The 22,370-nt window shown below is 41.0% G+C and overlaps 1 protein-coding gene across 7 annotated transcripts in view; it reads right to left on the reverse strand.

Annotated features, from left to right (window-relative positions):
* The window catches only part of PATJ (PATJ crumbs cell polarity complex component), a 145,646-nt gene that overhangs the window by 55,512 nt on the left and 67,764 nt on the right, over positions 1-22,370 (reverse strand). For all 7 annotated transcript variants that reach the window (XM_065842696.2, XM_071810103.1, XM_065842693.2 and 4 more), the window contains one exon: positions 2,102-2,298. In XM_065842696.2, the coding sequence (XP_065698768.2) occupies positions 2,102-2,298 (197 nt within the window). The remainder of the gene's footprint in view (positions 1-2,101; positions 2,299-22,370) is intronic.

Raw genomic sequence — 22,370 nt, forward strand, 5'->3', positions numbered from 1 at the left:
CACAGTCCTGGGCAAATGGCTCGAGGTGGCCCCGCCTGAGCAAAAAGGTTGGACCAGATGATGTCCTGAGGTCCCTTCCGGGCCCAACTACTCTGTGATAATCCCACCTTGTTGGCTTGTGCACTTGTCGGGTATGAGGATTCCTAACGGTTACCGAAATAACCTAGTTATTGAATGTAACGGTTACTGAAATAAAAACCTGCCAGTGTAAATGCCCGTTAGTTCCATTTCAATGCCATCCACGTAACACTGAAATGCTTTTAAAAGACAAAAAAGCAGAGCTGTGAATAATTGACCACTGATGCGAACAGGAGACGTCTGTACATGACTAACGCACAACCCATTCCTGTGTAATACAGGATGTTTTGACACTGGATACGGACTCACCGGGGATCTTTATGAGATCACCATATCCTTTCATTAAAGTAATGACACTTCTGCCCACTGGTGACACACCTTCAATGTGATTGCAAAGGTAAACAAGAGAGGTAGTTACTAAAGTCTCTTTGAACTTCAGTTTATCTGAAGTTTGGCATTTTTGAGGTGGTGAACATCGCTTTCCTGACACTCGAGGCAAAAAAAAAAAACAAAAAAACCCACAAACACCCACATTTTATCTCCAACTTGACAAGCAGAAGAATTAGCGCAATGCCATCATAACTTACAACATGGCTCATGTATGTAAATCCCAAGCTTAAGATGTATGTGATTAAACACAGATGGTGCATCTTTCAAGTCCTGTGAGCAACACTTAACATCAGATCAAACAAACACTGCAAAGAATAACTCATGAGATATGAGAAAACCTCAGTGGATCCTTCTTTGTGGACAAGTATTTATTCAAAAGGCTCTGGCCTTTCCTCTACCATGAATTACCTGCTCTATGACACGCACAGAGAACAACAGTACCATGAGTCCTTTCAACTGGTATACACCCAAAATTTGACTTCCCCCCTCCCATTAGAATTCTGTGCCAGCAACAATAAGAACACAAATTTGAAGAAGAAAGTAATTTTCCTACCCTACTCCAGTATGGTATAGACCTTCACACCATTTATCACACTTAAAAAGCAAATAATAAACTTCAGATGGTGCTGTTATTATAGCAAAACAAGTCCTTTTTTTTGTACTATGTGTATTGAAAACCCATAATTACAGAACTGTTAGAATTGTCTAAGCATTTGTCATTGTCTGAGTGTTCATAAGGTATCCCCAGGCAGCTAAATTGCTCTTTCTCAAATCAAGAAATGTGAGAAAATAGGTGGTTCTCTGATGGCACAGCAAGTTGCTGAAAGATCAGAAAATCACCACCCATGGAGAGCAGTAGGTCAGCATATACCCGCTCCTCAGTGAGAGCTTCTCTCTAAAGGAAAGATCCCCAGGAAGGGCTGATTTTTTTAAATCACTGAAGCAATCATGACATGGGGAACCACTGCAGGTAGCGCAGCAAAGTGTCATTTTGCAACAGCCAAAAAAATCAAGACAAAATGTAGGAAATCTGCGTTTTCAGTCTGAAAGTGAAGCAAGGAGACAGGAGAAAAAGTGAAGACAAAACACTTGCTACTGAGCTCTCTTGCCTTGTGGGTGAACTTGTGCCAGACATGACTGAAAAAAATAAGTATTTGAAGTTACGACAGATCAAAACAGATTAGAGCAGGAAATGCTATTTTCAGGATGGGGAGTATCCCTGTCATCTGTAAAAACACATATGGCAACTCTGAGTGGGTTTTGTGGTGGTGTTTTTTTGTTTTTTAACGTAAGGTGTGAATTTCTCTGTGAAACCACAGATGCACTACAAGGACAGATTTACTGGCCCCTCCTGCCTTTCAGCAGTCCCTCCCTAAGCGTAGCTTGTGAACATGCTGAGAGCACAGACTTCACAGACAAGACATCAGTTTTCACAGGCCAACGATTTTTATTTCACTGAAAACACATTTACCTGCCAAAGGCCAAGTTCTCAGCTGGCATAAATCAGCGCAGCTCCTTGCCTCAGCCACCTCATTCCATTTGCAGGCTTTATTTAAGGTTCAAATGATGGCTTAACGTGTGCCTCTCCCTCTCTCCATACAAACACTGCTTAGTAGTTAAAGGAAACACCAACCTCTAGAAGTTCATCGCCAATGTGCATCCTCCCATCTCGTCCCGCAGGTCCATCTGGGTTGATACCAACTATGAAGATGCTCATACGAGAACGGTCCTTGTTGCCGGCAAGACTCAGTCCGAGCCCATTTTTGTCTTTCTCAAGCTCAATAATGTGCAACTCTCCTGGTAGATCTGCATATCTTTGTCTGATTTTTTCTAGAAAGATCAAACGTGAGATGAGTTACAACATAAAATAACTTGCATGCAAATGTTCAGGAGCACATACAAATAAAAGCTAGAAACTGATGGCTTTTCAGCATTTACTCTTTCCAGCACAGACTCTAAAGTACCATTTGCTGTGTCTGTATCACTCACACAGCAAAATGTGGCATCATCTGCAAATACTATTCACATTAAAATTGCACTGTTTTAATTATTTGCACAACAGGCTGGTTCTAAAACTTTTTTTTTTTTTTTTTTTTGAGAAGAGAGTAAACAAGGGCATTCCAGAGGCACCTCAATCTTACCTTACAAAAACCTATCAACTTCAGGAAAGTCTCGAAGTCAGAGCTGGTTAATTAACCCCTGTGGGAAACTGAAACACGTACATTGCAAACATACTGCAAACTCACATCTCGAGGTACAACCTTTTGCTTCTTTCTGGTGACTCAGGAATATCCTTACCATGCTCTGCTTAACATGATGTGCTCCTGTGCAGACGATTACTCAAAGCAGATGTCAGTGACAATGTATATGATTGATTTCATTTTTAAATGTAGCCTCACTTGATATTAAGGTAGCTATTTGTCTTTCATCTACATTTCAACCATCTCTGTGACAGAGCGCAATATACTTAAGTAGTTTTTGGGAGCACCCTGCATGTTTGTGGACACTGATGGTTTAATCTGAACATCTTTTCACCACTGACATACAAATGTGTAACTGCTGCTGCGAGGGTCAGTCTCAGCAAGGGTATTTTTTTTTTCTGTCTGATTGTTCTTGACAGATTTTTAAAGCCACCTTCCTAACACTACCTGCATCCAATGCTTCAGCTGGGCCACACATTAAAAACCAGCAAGTCAAAGTATTTTGCTGTGGCTGGATGTCACCTTTATACAGAGCCCAAGGTGAAAGAAACTGCTGCATTATGCATTAAGAAGAAAAATAAGAGATATTATATGTTGAGCCATATATCCCTGAGTCAGCAGCAGTAGGTAGATCAATATTAGCTTCTACCATCCTACTGGTGAAGTGTATTTTAATAGTATGATTTAACTGCTGTAGTGAATGTTCCCATGACAACAAGGAAGAGGGGACAGAGCTGGAGAAGGTGAGAGGGAAGCAACTAAAAAGTGAATAAAAAAACTGCTGAGCAGAAAGATGAAGTAGAATTGTTCCTTCCACAGCCCCTGTGAATAAGCCAAACTCAGCTCGATCCCGGTGGGTCTCCTCTCCAAGGGTCCTTTCTCCTGTTTCCAACCCCTGATGTGCTCAAGAACATCATCTACACCCAGAGCAATACAGCCAAGAACCAGCTCTACTGTCGCTGTATTTACAGGCCAGCATTTTCCTGCCACACTCTAAATTCTCGGTGGCCTGGAACCTGAGCCTTATATCCTGGCCGTGTATGTTAAGGGTCAGATGTTATCCCTGGAAAGCTGTAAAGCCCAACAGAGGTCTGCACAAAATCAGAACATCATAAAAAATTAGAAAACTCATTTGTTACTATCAATTACGTGCCAAAAATTCATATAGCTGCATTAAATTGTAATCCATGTAGCTGCATAGGTCTTTAATATATTTCTTACCTAATGGGGTCAAAATGTAATTAGAAGTGTTATTTGCTACTTGAATTTGGAAAGTGTTTGGTTTTTTTTTCTATGCTTAGTATGCAGGATACCTCCTGCTGAAAAACAGCAAGCGAGGAAAGGCCTCGAAAATGGCGCTTCTGAAAGCGCAGCAGACACAAGCACATATGCAGCCTTTTATTCACACCGCTGAGGTTTAACGTTCTTTTCCCATTAAGCAAAGTCCAGAGCTGAAGAGCATTAAGACGTTTTCTGCCCACTGCAATTAGACAAACAACTCATTACAGCGCAGCAGGCAGCTGCAGCCGATTCCAGCTGTAAGAATATTAAGAACAGGTCATCAGCAGAAAAGGGATTTCTTAGTGGATAAAGCAAAGGATTTCTTGCAGATAAAGCAAAGGATCAGGGCTCTGGAGGGTGCTGCTGACTGGTCCCTGCTCTGCCACAGCTCCTTCCATTGCTGGTTTTACAGGGACAAGACATCTCACTTTCATTTGCAAGGAGCAAAGTGCACGTCTAAAGCAGGTTTTTAGCAACACTGACTCGGACACAGAGGACGTGAAGAGACAAGGAGAAAACACGTTTAAACGCCATACGGATGAAACCGCACACCTTCAGAGACTGCTCCAAAACTCGTTTCTTGCTTGTTAGTAAAATTCCTTGGAATTCCCCAATACAAGCCTGGCGCAGGAGCAGCTCTGGGACACCGTGCATGTGGACACATTGCTCCAGCCTCTCGCCATGGCCACGTGGCTCCCCAGTATGTCTGTAAACTGCAGCGTTTCCTCCCGCCACAGCAGCACAAAATGCGTTTTCTCACATAGGAAAAGTGTCAGCTGTTCAGAAGTATGTGTGTGTTCCTGTTCCACCCTGGGCTGAAGCCAAAAGTAAATTTTATTCTTTCAAAAATTAGTAGTTAGGGCAATTGCCTGGGATGAAACAGAGCCCAGGGAGAGTTTCTGGTTTGCCTGTACTGGGTCAAGACTGGAAACCTGGTGAGATGATGCTCAGGTCAGCGCTCCAGCTCTTCCAGTCATCCCCCCTGTGGAAATTATTCTTTGTGTAAGAAAAATGTATCTCAGCAAAAAATAGAGACCAACTCCAGGAGTCATCAAGTTGCTTTATATGTTAAGAGGGCTATGTGGTTCTTTTTGTTTTTTCCTTTAAAGGGTTTTCCCTATTGCACACTTCTGTTTGAAAAAAATCCATATTTGAACCAGACAGAAAACTCTCGTGAACTAAGCGCTTTGTTAAATTATCACATCCGTTTATGAAGCAACTATTGAGGTGACTGGAGTGAAGCAGTGGATGACTACAGAGGAAACAGCAAAGACATCACGTGCCAAGTGCTGTTTCCAGCCTGGTGGGAGGGCACATGAGCCTGTGTGTACATACTCACACGCGCAGAGACAACAGAGATACTCCTGCTTTTCCAATGGAGCCTCCCTTTGCAGTTCTGGCTGCCTCCTCCCAGAGCAACAGAAGGTTCTGGCTCTCGCCAGCTCCACCTCCTGCAATTAAACCATTCCCCGGGCCATCCTCGCCAGCCAGCCAGTGTAAATGATAACGTGCTATTCCCACCGGCGTCCTTTCGTTACTCAGCCAACCTGCACACAAATACCCTTCGGGCATCCAGCTGACTTCCTATCACACTGTAATCGTGTTCTCAGTTTGCCTCTTAATAAGAATCTCATAAGATTATTTTAAACAAGTATTTACTGCTTAAACAAACGTGCATCTAAGGCATCTTCTTTTTAATGCCTTTTTCAGCTGTTTTTTCTGCCCTCCAGCTGGTATCACTTTTCAGTTCTCTGCCTAGCATTGGGGAGCCAGTTAGCATCTGCTTTTGCAAAGAATTCCATTATCTGCCTTCATTACCAGATACTTTACACGAGGCAATTGTAATTCTGTTGTTGCTGCATTACACATGGGACACAGCGTTTCTTGGTTTTGGCACTACTTGGAGTTGTTTGCACATTCAGTGACAACGTGCCTATCACAACTTCTGCAAACATATCTCAAATACATTTAACTGGTTTAGGTTGCATCCGGTTTCTTTGAAAAATACCATACAGATGTAAGGTGAACTAAAAGCACAAGTATATGCTGTGGTGATCCCCCCTGCAGTAATATTTCCCCGTTATATTAGCAGACAATTACATTTCAAAGAGAAACCCTGGAAATGGAAGACAACTGCTTTCAAACAATATACTATTATGCTGCTGCATATGTTCCCCTGCTTCAGCCTCAATTCCTATTATATTAAACAGAGAGATAAAAGAAATAAATGCAGACAATATGGTCAGGATATTGGAGTTTGCATGATCAAGTACTGCAACAAATACACAATTTATCTGCATGGAAAAAACAGACACCACTCCTCAGGAAGGCAAAAAGCCCTTTAAATTACAAAGATATATAAAGCACTTGGAAAGGGCTGGAGAGTCTGCTTTCCAAACACGCTCCAGTTTGATGAGCTGAAAGGGAAGAGGTGTTTCTTTTGGAAATGGTGTGTCTGCGTGATGCAAATTAGAACCCATCTAGAAAGGTAAAAAGAAGAAAGAATAAGCTCCGGATGACTCAGCTAGGTGATCTGGTTTAGTACCAAACGCTCACATTAAAACAGTCAAGGCAAAATACTGAGAAAAGAAAGGAGGAAAAAACCACCACAGAAAGAAATGACCGATGATATTTGTACGGAGAAGGTGATACTGAGGATTTTACATCCCTCTGGTGTTACCTCAGGTAACTATTAGCAACATATGCTGGATTTTGGAGACTTTACAGTGGTTTCATTTCCCAGCCTGTGTTCATTTTAATGGTGTTAGTCACCATTTTTATCACATAGCACATAACACAGTTACAGTCTCAGCCTTTTCGGAGATTACTCTGCTCAGACAGCAGCGCTGAAGCATCACAACCATTTAGTAGTGATAGATATCAGAATGCCCAGCATCCACTACACAGAGCCAACCTTGCATATCAAACAACTAATTTCCTTCTTGATTTCACTATAAATATAAAAAAAAAAGTAGGAAATCCCTTGAAAGCTAACCCTAGAGCTGTGAGGGCAGCACGTCTAATTTACTGATCACAGTTTACAAGAACCTAAATAAGCACATTGAAGGGGCCATAACTGAACAAATGGGGTTTAGAATTCTCCCACTACTAATAATATAATAAGCTTATTGTTCTAATCTTCCCATTAGCCCTCTATTCAGCTCCAAGGAGGCAGGCAGATCTTCAAACGTTATCTCAAAAGCAGTGCACTTGTCCGTTTTCATAAGCTTTAAACTAATCAATAGAGAGAATTTCTGTAATGCTTTCTTAAATTCCATAAAATAATTTCTATTCTTCTCTCAGTGACCAGCATGCACGAGAAAAACAGGGCAGTTGTGTTCAAAACTGGCAAATTTAAATGGAAGAGCCAGAGATTGTGTTCTGACCAGTGCACCTGCCCAGGTTGGTGAAAGGACAAGAGAACGCGCTGGGGCTCAGGTTTTCCTAACGCAGTTCTCTCCAAACCCGTGGGCAGGGAGCATCCCTGCGGTGAGATCCCCACCTGAGACAGAAACTCAGCATCTCCTACAACCTCCAGCCACACCATCCCTTTGGTAACGCTTTCCTTCATGTACACTATTTGGAAGTCATTTGCCAAAAGTACAGTGATGATTTTCAGAGAAAAATAAAACCCAGCAGTTTCTATTATTCTTTGGTACACTTCAGCTAATGCTCTCACCCCAGGCCCAAGTCTGTCATATACAAGGAAGAAAAAAAAAAACAGAGCTCCCTGGCTCCATCTCTCCCCTTCCTCCCCAAAATACCATGAAGCCAAAATATTGTAGCATTACTTCTAAATACATGAGGCAGAAAGCAAGCACAAGGTGCTTGCTTTGTATTCACAAATACAACTCATGAAAAAGAAACACGCATTAAACTCTCCTGAGACAACATTCTTACCCTAACTTGAAGACGCATTTCTTCTTTGTTTTTTGGCATATGAAGGATTCAAGCCATCATTCGGGATCTCTGAGTTTCTCCCCTTCTAACTGCTCCCTGCAGCTCAGGCTCCCATTCCATTTGGCTCCTCTCCTGCAGCAGCTTCTCAGCTCATACAAGCAAAACTTTCCTTTTCCTCCAATGCTTTCCTTAAATCCCACTTGTCCCTCACGTCACCCTTCCTACAGTGGAAGGTAAAGATTTCTGCTAGTGATTTTTACCTAATCCAGGAAGCTGAGTATAATGAGAGTCTCCACAATCCACTTCAAGTACCATTTCATTTTGTTCCTGTGAGCAGGTGACATTTAGAAACAGTTACCATCAATTTTTTTCTTCTGACAATCAAGGAGAGAGAAAAGCAACATTTAGCCCTGGCTGAAAAGCATGGTAACTGAAGCCTATAACATCAGGGAGCATCCCCAACGCTTGCACCATCTCACATCAACATTGTGAACAAATGGAGCTCTTGCCAACAATTTTTTCTTATTTCAGGCCCAAAGCTTCATTCTAAAGCTGCAGTTCTGTTACACAACATTTAAGTTCTCTGAGGAAAGCATATTGTATGTTTTTCTTTTTTAATTAGAAGACAAGGATGTGTTGAGTCTATTCATACCAATATCTGAGATCTTTAACACTTTTAAAAGGAGATACAGTGAAAGTGTGCTAAGCAGAGCATCCTGATGCTAATAATTGCTGATTCTAAGGGAACCTGCCATCCCCTGCACACAATACTTGCACTCATTTGCCTTTCAAATGATGCATTAACCCTTATCAGAGTTTCCTCAGCAGCCTCAGTGATGCTGAGTTCCAGGTGCCTCCGCACCAGCTGAACACCCCACAGCTGTACAGGCTTTGGAGGAAAAGAACTAGGAAAAGCTGCCCAGGTGTTTCTTGGCTGGTGCCCCAGGACTGATCAACTGGTCATTTCCTCCAGATAGGAGACACACAAAATGGGCTACTGCTGCAGCATCATATTGCCACTAGTCGATTAAACACTGTCAAATAGCAAAAAAGACATTTCTCTTTTGATAAAATCCTCTTATGAGGATAGAAACAGTTATGTTTAAAAACATATCATATCATGGTTGATGTTTGGCGTACAAAAGGCCCAACTGAAGGCATTTTGAACTAATTACATCCTTAAAATACGGGGCAGCCTCAAAAGGCGGCTACTGTAGGCCTCACTTCTAAGCTGCTGAAAAGGTGACTGAGAAACATCCCACCAAAATTGCTCTGTAATATTGTATTATATTACATTGTACCATACAGTAGAAGACATCTAAGGCCAAAATACTGCTGTCTTCAGAGCTCCCCAGCCCACTCAGCAGTGAACGCTCAGTTCTCACCCTGCCAGGCTCATGCATGCTGTACCTGCCACGGGGAAGGTGCCTCGCTCTGCTGCGGCCTGACACGGTTCTCCGGAGAGCTAGGACACGTTATCAGTGCACCATGTGCACACACAATCAGATTCCCAGATGCTATGACAGATGATGTTTTAACGACCCATATTACAATGCAGTTTTGGAGGAAAAAAAAATAATCCACAATTGGGAGAGAAATGTCTTTTCTAAGCTACTCTTTCTGGTAGGAGCAGGTTTTCTGGGTTGCTCCTGCTCCCACTGCTCTGCCAGGAACTAAAATCCATTCCCTACATTTGTGTTTGAAAGCTGCTCTTTCATTTGATAGATGAGCAAGGATGTCTGAGACTGAACAAAGAATACTGGGGAACTCATAACTCTATAATCCATTTCTTTTCTGCTTGGTCTCAACATGAACAAATGAATATTGTGAACATTTAAATTCTTCCTCCCTTGACAGTAATACAGTGTAACTTGATCTGACAGTGTTTCATCTTTAAATAATGATGTTCCCACAAAGCGACTGGCAGAGTCATTATCTTGGAATCTTCCTGCACTGGGTCTAATTAAAGAGAGCGGCATCAGACTATTGTTGAAAACCGAAAGTTTGTTACTTAACAAAGGCTTTTATGGGCCCAAGCACCAATGTTCCCAGTGATAAGTAACTGTGAAAGGCAGCAGAGGAGGCCACCTCCAAAAAACAGAGTAATAAGACATCTCTCACATGGGAATTCATTCTTAACTTAAGAACCCATGATGAGAGCCTGAACCTCTTCCATCTAGAGGGGCATGGGAGGAGAAAATGGGGAGACTTTGAACTTAATAATAAAGACTTTTTAACCAGCAAATATAAGCTGTACTGATAAGTGGAAAGATCTAATGAAAACTCTTACAGAAAGGGCTCCAGGAGAATTTAAACGTAGACAAAAAACCATGAAGCTTGAAAAAAAAAAACCCCAAAACAGTTGCACTAATGAGCCATTAAATTAAAAAAGATGAAGGACCTACTTATGGAAGTTGCGGAAGTGATACTGGGACAAGAGATGGTGGGAGGAGACAGAAGGAAGAGTGTCCCAACCTAACGTGGTCACTTGCTTTGCCATAGCAGCACAACCTTGCAATGCAACAAAGATAGATTAAAAATCAGTGTGACTCGACAAGGACTAAATTAAATTTTTGAATTAAAAAAACCCCACCACAGTAGTTTGTTTGTACAGCAAATTTTAAATATGCTGTGAGGGCGATTAGAATAGATTAGCGTTAGATGAGTCATCTGGGACTGTCAAGCCCAGGAAAATACCCACAGAGCTATGTTGGAAAACATGGTGCAAGTCTGAACAGTGAGAAGAACCAGGGAAGATAGATCATGATCAGCTGCTTCAGTTGTGATTTAATTCAGTGGTGATCCTAACAATAAATTTTAACCCTGTTTAATGTTTTTAGTTTTTAGTTATTTTGCTAATGATTCATCGTAACTAGTTAGTCACTTAAAAAATACATTCACCTGTAGCAAAATATTGTATTTATATTGTATGTTCCTTCTTTAGGGCAACTGTGGGGATAAAATGCTATATAAACATTTAAGGAAATATAAAATTTACTATTAATCTGTTGAAATGCTCAAGATTTACCTCATATGTCAGATATTGTGAACAACATTTCTTATATAGTATATATATTTTCCTAACAATATATAGTGTTTGTATTTGGACAGAAATTAGAATGCATTTAAAATATAATCAACAGCTTTGTAATAAAAATCTTGCATACAAATATGCCAATTGTGATTGATATAAGAAAAATGTTTCTATTTAAATGTTTTCATTTAAAACTGGAATATTAAACAAAAGCATTGTTATTCTTACAGAAGATAATGCAGGTTCTGTCATGATCAAAACTATTTTCAAATGGTCTGATTTCCACTTCGTCAAAGATTTCCTTTTGTCCGTCTTTGGGCCTTCACAAACACCCAGTTAACAACAAAGTGACCTCGGAGGAGGTTTTGCCATCACACCACGGCCACAAACACTTCCGTCATTTTCTAACTGACAACTCTCAACTTCACACTCCGAGTTTTTATCCATAGACTTGAAAAGAAAAATATCCTTTTTCAGCTCCTAATAAGTTGTTCAAGTTTAATAAGCTATTTTCATTTCCACTGAATTAGGTGAATAAGCCATAGAGAGAATAGGTCTTTGTTTCAGGCAGCTGGAGAAAAATAATCAAAAGCTCGATTTTTACTACAGTCAGTTCTGGGTCCTGATTTCTCTCAATTCTCTGGGTGCGCACACACGTTTCCTGAATAGTTTTGCTACTTAAATTATGCTAATAGTTTAGAATATGCTCAGATCTTTACACAGATTGCTGTTTAAAAATAACAATGCATGTTAAAAGCAGAAAATGTTGGATTTAAATTAAGTGCAAATCCAATTTAAATTTAAAAAGCAGCTTAGTATTCAAAAAGTGCATATCCAGCTTTTAGAGGACATAAGGTGACAGAGTATACTCCACTTATAGAATAGATCTGCCCAGGCCCACAACACTGTTTAGTATTGCTTGTTTGTTTTCAATTTAAGCAGCTATACAGAATCAGTATTTTCCTAGCTTCATACCCGGTTTGTCTTTCATCACATTGATAACAGCTCCTCAAGACCTTACAAACTATCTGCTGACTTTTTGGATCCTCTGTGCTTTTGCACAGGACGCTGAACCGCGTTCTGTAATTCCCGGTGTGGCTGAGAGATCTGGCAGCTACTTGAAGACCATCCCTGTGCTGTGTTCAGTGGGCTACACATCCCCCTCACCACTGCATGCTTCTGGATGTGAAGAGACAGAATATTAGAAAAGAGGAACAGGGCCAGCCCACCCCATACCTCCCCACACCATGCAATGCTCCTATAGAGCCAAGACATTTTAGAAGAGCAAGTCTGGGTTGGTTCCAGGTCACAGCTTTTGAGCTATCAAATTGCGCTTGAGTCATTTTGAAGGTTTTTATAACACCAAGCAATGCTTACAGGCTTTGTTTGTTTAAGTATAAACCTGAGTTTCCCAATGTCATGGCTTGCCTTTGGTTGCCGAGGTAAAATGAAAGATGAAATGAAAAATGACTGCAACACCTGGCAATGCTGCAGACTATCGACTTCTGTGCCTAAGAACAAAACAAATACTTATAATTTCACTTGAAAGACTCTTCTATTAATAAAAACTCAATAATAATAGTTCTATTGTATCTTTCCATATCTTCAGCTATGATGCGTATATTCCATTTATGATGTCTAATATATTAATCATAGTATTACATGTAAAACAGATACACAAGCTCCCAGTAGAGTCTCCACTGCTGGCTTTGGGTCCAAGAGAGACCTGCAGCTCAGAAGACAAGAGACCTACTCCCACATCTCCAAATGAGGTTTCTGACACACAACTCAGCTCTCTCATGATTACGAGTACTACCAGCAACCTCTGGTAACATTAATCCACAGGATTCCATTCCCAAGCCAGTCACCGAGCTACAAGACTCAGCCAAGAGCAAGTGCTGGTGCATGGCTGTGGTCCCATGTTCACCATGACCCCAAACCACAGCTCCTCATTACATGTTTTGGTTTCTCAGCTGACAGTGTTGTGCAGAGGATTTGCATAGCCCCCACCTCCTCATCCCTTGCTCTGTACACTTCATCGCTGAGGTCTCGGCTCAAGCTGTTTGCCCAAGAGAAGACCTTTCCCAGCCTTATGGAGGACAGGATGAAAGAAAGGGACCCACAGCACACCACCCTGATTTTAGAGCATGAGTTTAGCCCATGAGAAGTCCCAAGCAGAGCACAGCTCTCTATTCCAGTCAGTTCTTGTGCTCCTCAGACTCCCCTGTGAGCCTGTGCAGGTCAACAACCCACCAGAAATCCATCCCTCTTTAATGGGACTGTGGAATGAAGTGCTGGAAAGCAGCCCTGCAGAGAGGGATCTGAGGGTGCTGGTCAATGGCAAGTTGAACATGAGCCAACAGCGTCCCTGGCAGTCAAGAGAGGCCCATGTCCTGGGTGCATCCAGCACAGCATGGCAGGGAGGGGATTGTCCTGCTCTGCTCTGTGCTGGGGCGGCCTCACCTGGAGCACTGTGTGCAGGGCTGGGGACACACGATAAAAAGGGGATAAAGCTACTAAAGTGTCCAGAAGAGGCTATGAATTTGTTGAAGGGCTTTGAGGTAAAGCAGTATGAAGAGGAGCTAAAGTCACTTGGTTTGTTCAGCATGCAGAAGAGGAGACTGAGGGGAGACTTCAGGGCAGCTACAGCTTCCTCACAAGGGGAGAAGGAGGGGCAGGGCTGAGCTCTTCTCTCTGGCAATCAACAATAGAACCTGAGGGAATGTCAGGAAGATGTGCCAGAGGAGGTTCAGGTTGGGCATTAGGAAAAGGTTTTTCACCCAGAGGGTGCTGGACACTGGAACAGGCTCCCCAGGGAGGTCTCACAGCCCCAAGCCTGACAGTGTTCAAGAACAGACTGGACAACGTCCTCAGACACAAGGTGTGAACTGTGGGGTTGTCCTACACAGGGACAGCAGTTGGACTTGATGATCATTGTGGGTCCCTTCCAGCTCAGGACATTCTACAATTCTACGGTGGAGCAGTTTTCTGCTGAGGGAGTTGAACAGGCTGAGGAAGGGAAGAGCAACAAGCACCCCAGTACAGAAACACCTGCTGTTTTCAGCAGAACATGAGGAGAATGACAAGGTAAACACTTCTCATACAGTCAAACAACTACAATGCAAACTTCCAGGGTGAAAACATGCCTTTTGATTAGTGCTATTATTCTAAAAGAAAAAGGTACCAACCAAAGAAAGAATTAACTGGAATGTCTCTTATTAAAATGAGAAAGCAAGGGTTTATTACTTGGAATAAGTTTAAATTTTATTATGCAATATAAATTGAAAATAGGTATAGACTCTGCTAATAAGAACACAGATATCAGTCTGATGGCAACTCTTGCATTTATACAGCCAAATGCCATTTGCCTTTTCCATCAGGTGAGGCAGAGAGATCCCCACAAAAATCCCCATTTAATATCACAGTGAAATCCTAAAATGGTTGTGTGCACTCTCCCTAAATAAGCCATACATCTTATTAATCAGCTGTCTTGAGAGTCTATTCAAGAAGTTAATCAGGTTTATGCTGCACTTAAGACATCATAAAACTTGACAGATTTGATCAAATAAAACAACATCTTCTATCAGAAATTCCATTCTGATTGTTTTTAATCTCTCCAAAGGACAAAGTCTGGCAGACCTGTTTTCTCTTCCACAAAGACTAAAATGAAGTGATTAGAATGTCCAACTCAGGAGATTTGATGATTCTATGATTAGGGTCAGACACCTTCACTTACAACACATTTCAAATAAGACATGATAACCCAAGGCATTCATTTCTCTGCAGAAGAAAAACAGAATCACATATAGGTGAAAAGTATATTTTATAATTTTTCTTTTTTTAGTATCAAAATATGTTATTAGGTAACAAATAGCTTCTCTTTAATGTATTTAATGAAATAAATATATTAATGCATTAAGCTCTGGGCATTTTTTAGATGAACACAATTATACTCAGAAAATTGATGATGTATATGTATAGCAGAGACTTGCAATATGTCAAGCGCTCTCTTTTGCTTCTGGCAAAAGAAATCCATCTCCAAGGATTTATCCAAGAGGAAGAGCTAAATGGATAAACTTCCCTATATTAAATAGACCTACTTTTCCACTCTGACTGGAGGAAGAAATCAACTAAGAGAAAGTTAAAAACCAAATGACTGAGGGAAAAATAAGAGTGGGGTATGGTAGTTTCTACTGTAATTATTTGGGGTTGATATTCAATGGATTTTTTTTTCTTTTGGGGAAAATAGCCTTCAAATGGATGATCCAGGTGCATTCAAGACTTGCTCCTCAGGAATAAACACTGTTTTTTGGGCAAGCTGGAACTCCATGGATCCTGTTTTTTTTTTTCTTTTTAATTTAAATTTTCATCTAACCCCTAGAAACTGTGGCATGGCTCAAGATGCTTTGTGTGTCTTCCAACAGATGGCTGACCAAGACACCCAGCAGATGGTAAGAAAAACAGAAGAGATGCCAGCTCTTCCGAACTGCAGTCTGGGGGGTTATGCCCCAGAGTTTATTAATTATATTTTAATCTCTTAATATAAATGAAGCTTAATTCTAACATGGTAAATAATTTTGTTTTCCTGTAGGAACAAAGCTTATGCAATCATATCCTGTGCAATCCAAGCTCCTGCTCCAAAACTTTAGAACCTGATGGCCAATTTGAAGCAAATCTGATGGTGGACTAGGGGGTCTCAAAGGAACTATAAAGGTTCATGAAAACAGGCAGCCGTGCAGAAGAAAGAAACCTGATAAATACCCAGACCGGGGAAAAGGCTTCAGTGCGAGATCACACTTTATTAAAGCGTCAAAGAATTCACATGAGAGAAAGCCCTTAGAAATGCTCCAGCCACAGGAAAAGCTTAAATCGGAGCTCACACCTTCCTCGACACCCACGTCAGTCAAACAGGAGACACAAATCTGTCAGAATCCACCTTCATTAGCTGCAGTACTCACACGAGTACTCATTAAACTCTTCACAAGTCCACACTCAAGTCCTGGCTGGCGGAAGCCCAGGGAGAACCCAACCAGTTCCTCTGTCCTCCCCTCAAAACGTCTTTTCTGTGTCTCTCCGAGTGGAGCACAGAAATCAGCCAAAAAGGAGGAGGGGAAGCTCTGCCAACAAACAGCTGTCGAGGGACAGGGAGGACGGGCTGGAGCAGATGTATCATACCAAGTGGCTGCCGTACAGACCCATCCAGGGACACCAAGAGGGTCAGCCCGCAGTTTGCACCGATGCCAAGAGCAGCTGCCGCGGTCCTGTCACTCTGCCCCAGCCAGCACTCGCCCCGACGCCTGTCACCAGGCAAGTCCCTCGTGTTTACAAAGCCACAATGTGCCTCCTGCACACACAAAAGAACGACCACATCCTTCTGTACCCAAAGGGCTTCACTGAAGTCTCCATTCCTCACAAAATCCCTATTAACGTCTTTCTTGGCCCTCACTCATAGCTGCCCATGCTTATCCTTGCATACCTTACTCCCTTGTCCATCACAGCCTAGTCTCATCTCATTTTTTCTCCTTCCACTCTTCTCCCCAGCCCTTCAGCAATACCTCACCACACACCAAACTGTCAGGCTGTTCACTTAATGTCTTTCTTCCCTGGAAAAAAAATATTTTAAAAAAATCACATCTTCTATATTTCTAACAACTCAATCCTAAAATGAGCTCTCGCTGTAAAATTACTGCATTGTCTGTTTGAACACATTAATGATACACAACAAAATGATACCATGCTATCCCTCAAATAACCCAACATATTCCTACAGAGAGTAACAGTTTACAAAACGGAGGAAAGTACAGCTGAATCTATGGGGTTTAAAACAGATTTTTTTTTTTCCAAAAACTTGAAAGAAATAAAGTTTCTGGTTCAGTTTGCATTAAGGATTACAATTCAGTGCAGAAAAATGTCCTGACTTGAAGGTACTGGTTGCAGGTGAGCAGGAGGGTCCAGCACCAAGGGAATCTTGATCCGCCGCGGCTGAGCGGCCCCGCTGACACGTTACAGATCAGTCACGGCTTCACCAGACCAGACAATTTTTGGGGTCATTACACACTGTAGTAGTACAGGATACACTTTGCTGGTTTAAGGCACAGGAAACACTGCTGCTTGCTGTTTAGTCCCAGAGCACCTGGAGGGATGGAGACTCTAAGAACTATTTGGATGGTGTAATGCCTCTCCACTCTCCCAAGCACAAGCTCCACATGTATGTGCACACACAAACAAATGCCTTGTGCTTTCATACTCTGGCATTTCCATCTGAATTCCTCCTGGTTTAGTTATGTGGTTCAGCTCTAAGTAACAGTCCATTAAAAGCAGGAGAACTTATGTTGAATATCTCGTGATATTCCCAGGACTATCACACCATGGAAATGATGACTTCTCACCTCACTTTATAGAGGACTTGGCTCAGTATACTACAGAAGTTTAACACGTATACATCAAAAAATGCTACTTACGCTTACATGAAATTGCAGGTAAAACATGTATTTACAAGTATATGATAGCTAATGCACTTGTTTTTCAGTTAAGGGATACAAAACCCATCTGAAAGTATTATTTATGAAATATATAGAATACATACCTAAAAATATAAAAATAATACCTAAAGCATTAAACCAAAACAAAACAGCCGTTAATGGTATTCAGTATCTACCAAACAATCACAAAATGGTACAATGAAGTCAAGGTTTACCACTCCTGGCTATAGACAGCATATGTAATTCACCTGTAGCTCTTTCCCCTGGCAGTAATACACTCATCAACCAAGCAGGAATCCCCAGATTCAGCTTGCTCAGCTAGTGCTGTTGGCCAGCGGTGGCTCCTGGCTCTGTGCTGGCCTGGGTGCGTGAAGACACAGAACAGGGTCCTGCTCCACACTTAAGCCTTCTCCTGCCCCCAGACTGAGACCCCAGTCACTCTTCTTACCTGCCCTGTTCTCCTGTTGCACCGTCTAACTCACAAATCCCACTACCCAACTGTGCTCCCCTTTCTCCCTTACCTTCTCATGTCTGGATGGAGGTGCTAACCTGAGCCACAGCAGATCAGGCACAATGGCCATGGGCTCTCTGCAGAGGGGCCAGCACAGTGTCCCCCGTTTTGGAGGATGATGCTCGTCTGCCCAGCACACATACGTGCACTTTTTACATTCGCAGCAGCAGAAATTTGCTATTTCCTTGATGATCCACAAAAGCTCAATGCTTTAATGTTACCTCTAAAAACTTTTTTTTTTTTTTGGGAAGCAGAGACAGAGAAGCACAAGCCATGACCTCTAAGCACTGATGAAGCAGACATGCCCATCATCATGCTAATAATAAAAGGTTCATTAATACCCCTTTAGCCAGTTGCCACAGCATCTCTTCTAATTTCAATACAGCAAAAGTACTTTGAATTTGCTGATAAAAGATGTTAACCTGATGCAGGCAACAGTCTTTCACACACACATATGAATATGTGTATATAAATTTCCTTCCTCATGTCTTAGCTTGCAAGTAGTTTTCAACATGCATATGGCCACTATGAGGCACAAAGCAAATTTTTAATAGTCACCATGTACTATAGCTGTCTTACCTATGGATAAATATTCTGTATTGCTCTTTAAATGCCAGCAATCCTCATAAAGAGCAATTACATCCCTGCTCAAAGCAGAAGGTAAATTGATGACTCGCCCCTGAGCCACTAAATGGAATAAGGGAGAATCAAGTCTTAAGACTGAGGAGCAAAAGATAACTTCAACTTTCTTAAACAGCTAAAGAAGTTATTCTGGGCAGCTGTCTCAATTACTGTAACACTATGGAAAATAGGTAACATCTGTAAAGAATAAAATTATTGTCATTTAACATTTTTACTTTCCCTTCTGTTAGAGGCTTATTTCCACTACATATTTTGCAGCACCTACTGTTTAAACCAAGTAGACCATTTTGGAACAGAGCTATTATGCAAATAATCTATTCTGTATTCTAACTAACAGCAATGCTGTGCTAGTCTGGACAAGACATGATGCACAGCAGAGTTTCTTTTTAATTTTTTATCCTTTTTTTTGTGCAGTGGAACAACATCATTTATGACAGTACTGACAAAAGATATCTTCCTACCTAAAAATCGGACATTCAAGAATATAAACACATAGCCACCTTTTACAGGCTAGTGTTTGTCTTTCATTTATTTATTGAAATAATGACATCCTTTTTACATATTTTTAGTTGCAAGTCATTGCAGTGATATTAAGTGCTCTTCAATGAGAGCAATAAATCTACTTGTAGTATGCTCTCCTAGCAAGTTTGTACAGTGATACCTGCATATGCAAATTCATACCGCAGACATTATCTTCTATCTGTAAGTTACATGAAATTACTTATCTGTAACACCTGAGTCAGATCAAAGATTCAACACAGCCACCTGCACCATGCCTTACACAATGTAACAACCTTAAATCATCAAATCAGTATATTTCATGCCTAGAATTTTAATGCTGTTCTCTTGGTACCTGTCTTGTGTTGGAAGAAAATATCATACCGAAGCACAAATGCAATCTAAGGCAATATTTAAAGATTAGATTATCCTTCATTGCAAATAGCTCATTTGTTCACTATCATATTGCTTTATTCTTGTTTTGCCTCCTTATACCATGAAAATGCTGAATATTCAGTTTAGATTCCCCAGCAGCTTTTTATTTTAGTCTAAAAACATTTACCTAACACATTCTTAACAAGCAAAGTGAAGAAAATTCAGCCATCTGTCTCTACATTACAATAACAGTTATGGAAGCGTAGATTATTCTATATAGCAAGAAATTTAATGCTAGGAATTCTTATACTTTAAGCACTGAGTGCTCACGTCAGATTTGTATATAAAAGAATGTTGAACACCAATGCACACAGAAACAATGATGTATAAGCAAACACAAGACAAAATATTTTAAAGATACGAAATGCATTCAATACTGCAATCATGCTATATATCCATGCTTCAAATTGAGAAAAAAATTATCTATGCTATTATTTTTCTTATCTCCAGTACTTCACTAGTTCTAAATTATCAGTGTAAATGCTTAAAATGACTTGCTGGAAGGAAACACAATAGAGAGAGAGATGTGAATCCTTACCTGGGAAACCCCCTTGTACCATTGCTGTACCAGCACGTACTTCAAGGGCTCTGCATTCCTGACAAATCCAGCGCTGCGAGCAGCTCAAATCCTCACCAGACACAGCCCCAGCGCTCGTCTTTCTTCTGACGACCTTGGGCCTATTTTCCCTGAGATTTTTTCTCTCCTTAAGGGCAAATCGTCTGTCTGTTTCTATTACGAGATGCCATCAATTATATCAATTTCGAGCTACCCACGAGCTCCCGGTTCCATCTGGCAGCCTGGGGAAGGATGCAGGAGCAGATCTCTGGTTTCCCACGTCTGACCCACCGAAGCTGCTCATGCACCGGCTGTCTCTGCCAGCATCCCAATGACATCCCTGTCCCCAAACACGAGTCACCTCCGACGTGTCTTTATAGCCCTGTTACCTGCAGGTACGGTCGTGCTTAATGACCCACCACATGGCAAAGCAGCAGTTAATAGACACTATTTATCCAAGCATCCTTTTCATGCAAGCTCCAGGGATTAAAGATTAATTCCTCTTAGTCAAACAGCTTCATTAAATACATTATTTTCCCACGTTGCAAATCTTGCAGTTTCCCAACACTGAAATGTGTTCATGGCACGGGGTTTGGCTGCAGTTTTAAACGTCAGAAAACAAACCCAATCTGTCATTACCAGCACAAGAAAGATCCAAACTTCATCATAACTTGTATTTTGCTGAAACCCAAATCAAGCAATATTAGTTTTACTGCATTGAGTGCTGAACTGAAGCATTGAAAAGACTCGAAATCCATCATTTTGTAATTACAAAAGCAAAGATAAAATACCACTCTAAATTTATAAACACACTGTTATTTTGGGAAGTCCTTACTAATTCTCTATTCTAAACACTACATTTAAAACAACTCAAAACACTTAGTTATTTTGTTAATACCATCAATTTGTTCATTTTTAAAGTTCATTGTCCTTTCTTTAGAATATGTATCACAGCACACACAAAGCCATCTGTTCAGCGCATTATGTATAAGCACACAGTAAAACACACAAGAAGTCCCAGCTGCGATTTTATTATTAATTCATCAAAAATGTAATTTCCTTTTGCAATACTTCATCAGATGATGAGAACTGTGATTCACAGAGTACAAAACTCCCAGCCCAATACCAAAAACCCAAACTAAACCACAACCTCAAACTACGACACCAACATCGAGATCTATCCTCGCGTAGCACAAGAGCTGGCGAGTCTGCCCGGTGTGTACGGCCCTCCTGGATCTGATATTTGTCCTGGTTACAAAACTTACATGTTTTAGCTAATTAGGGGTCAGGACAAGAATGGGTAAAGAAGATTAGCAGTACGGAGTCATATTAAATAGAGATTAACACAGAGCTAAAAAATGAAAGTCACTGCTCTATTCGTCTAATCCCAGCTCTTGCATGAGCTTTGGAAATCCACCGTACCAAATATACTTGTTACTATATTTAAGAAAATTAAATATTGAAATAGCTATTTTTTTCAGTATTTTATTTTCATAAAGCTTGGAGCATTTTCCCAGGCTACGTGTAACTCTTTGAAGATCATCTGGATTTGCTGTTGCTTGCAGTGACATCTATTGGAGAGGTGGCGTTTGGCTACACAAGCTGCCTCACCTGAAGTCACTGCATTGGGGCCTCCCCCACCCCCAAAAAATTAAAAATTAAGAACTGTTTTTCCCTTGTTTTAGCACAGCTTTGCGTAAAATAGACTCTAAACAGTCAGATCCTCAAGAATTACATTGATCCACCAGTGGTTTTGGTTTCATTCAGTCATTGTTAATAATTCTGGCATTTTTCCAATGTGCCAATGATCGTTTTCCCATCTTTGCCCACAGCAGAGCTTCTGAAGCTCCTGGTTTTGCACACCCCATACACTTTAAGCCTCAGCAAACTCTATGCCTCTTTTTTTTTTATCTTTTGCTTTTAGGAAAGCCACCATCCCCTCACGTTAAATACAGATATCAGTGACACAATGGAAGCTGCTAAAAGCCTCCGGTACTGCCCAAGCGCTTTCCAACCCCAACCCAACCCAACCCGGACAGGGGGGGATTTGCACCCTACAAAGATTTGTCACAACATTGAGTGCAAAGTTAAAACACTGGAGAAGTTTTTAAATCTCTTGCTTTGCTAGAGAAACCACCACTCCTCAAAAAGCATTTTAGGAAGATAAATCATTTTGCTTTCTTAGAGCTTCATTGATTTCTACATTATCTAAAGACAAACTAAAAGGAAGGGGCATTATTATCCCCTTATTAGATACGGTTAAATATCCTTGCAGACAGGAAGTCTGAGCACAGCAGTATCTAGTCCATTATCTTAGCCACCTTTCACCAATTTTTTATTATTATCTATTTTTATTATTTTA

This window comes from Patagioenas fasciata, chromosome 6 (genome assembly GCF_037038585.1).
Source record: "Patagioenas fasciata isolate bPatFas1 chromosome 6, bPatFas1.hap1, whole genome shotgun sequence".
Lineage (NCBI taxonomy): Eukaryota > Metazoa > Chordata > Aves > Columbiformes > Columbidae > Patagioenas > Patagioenas fasciata.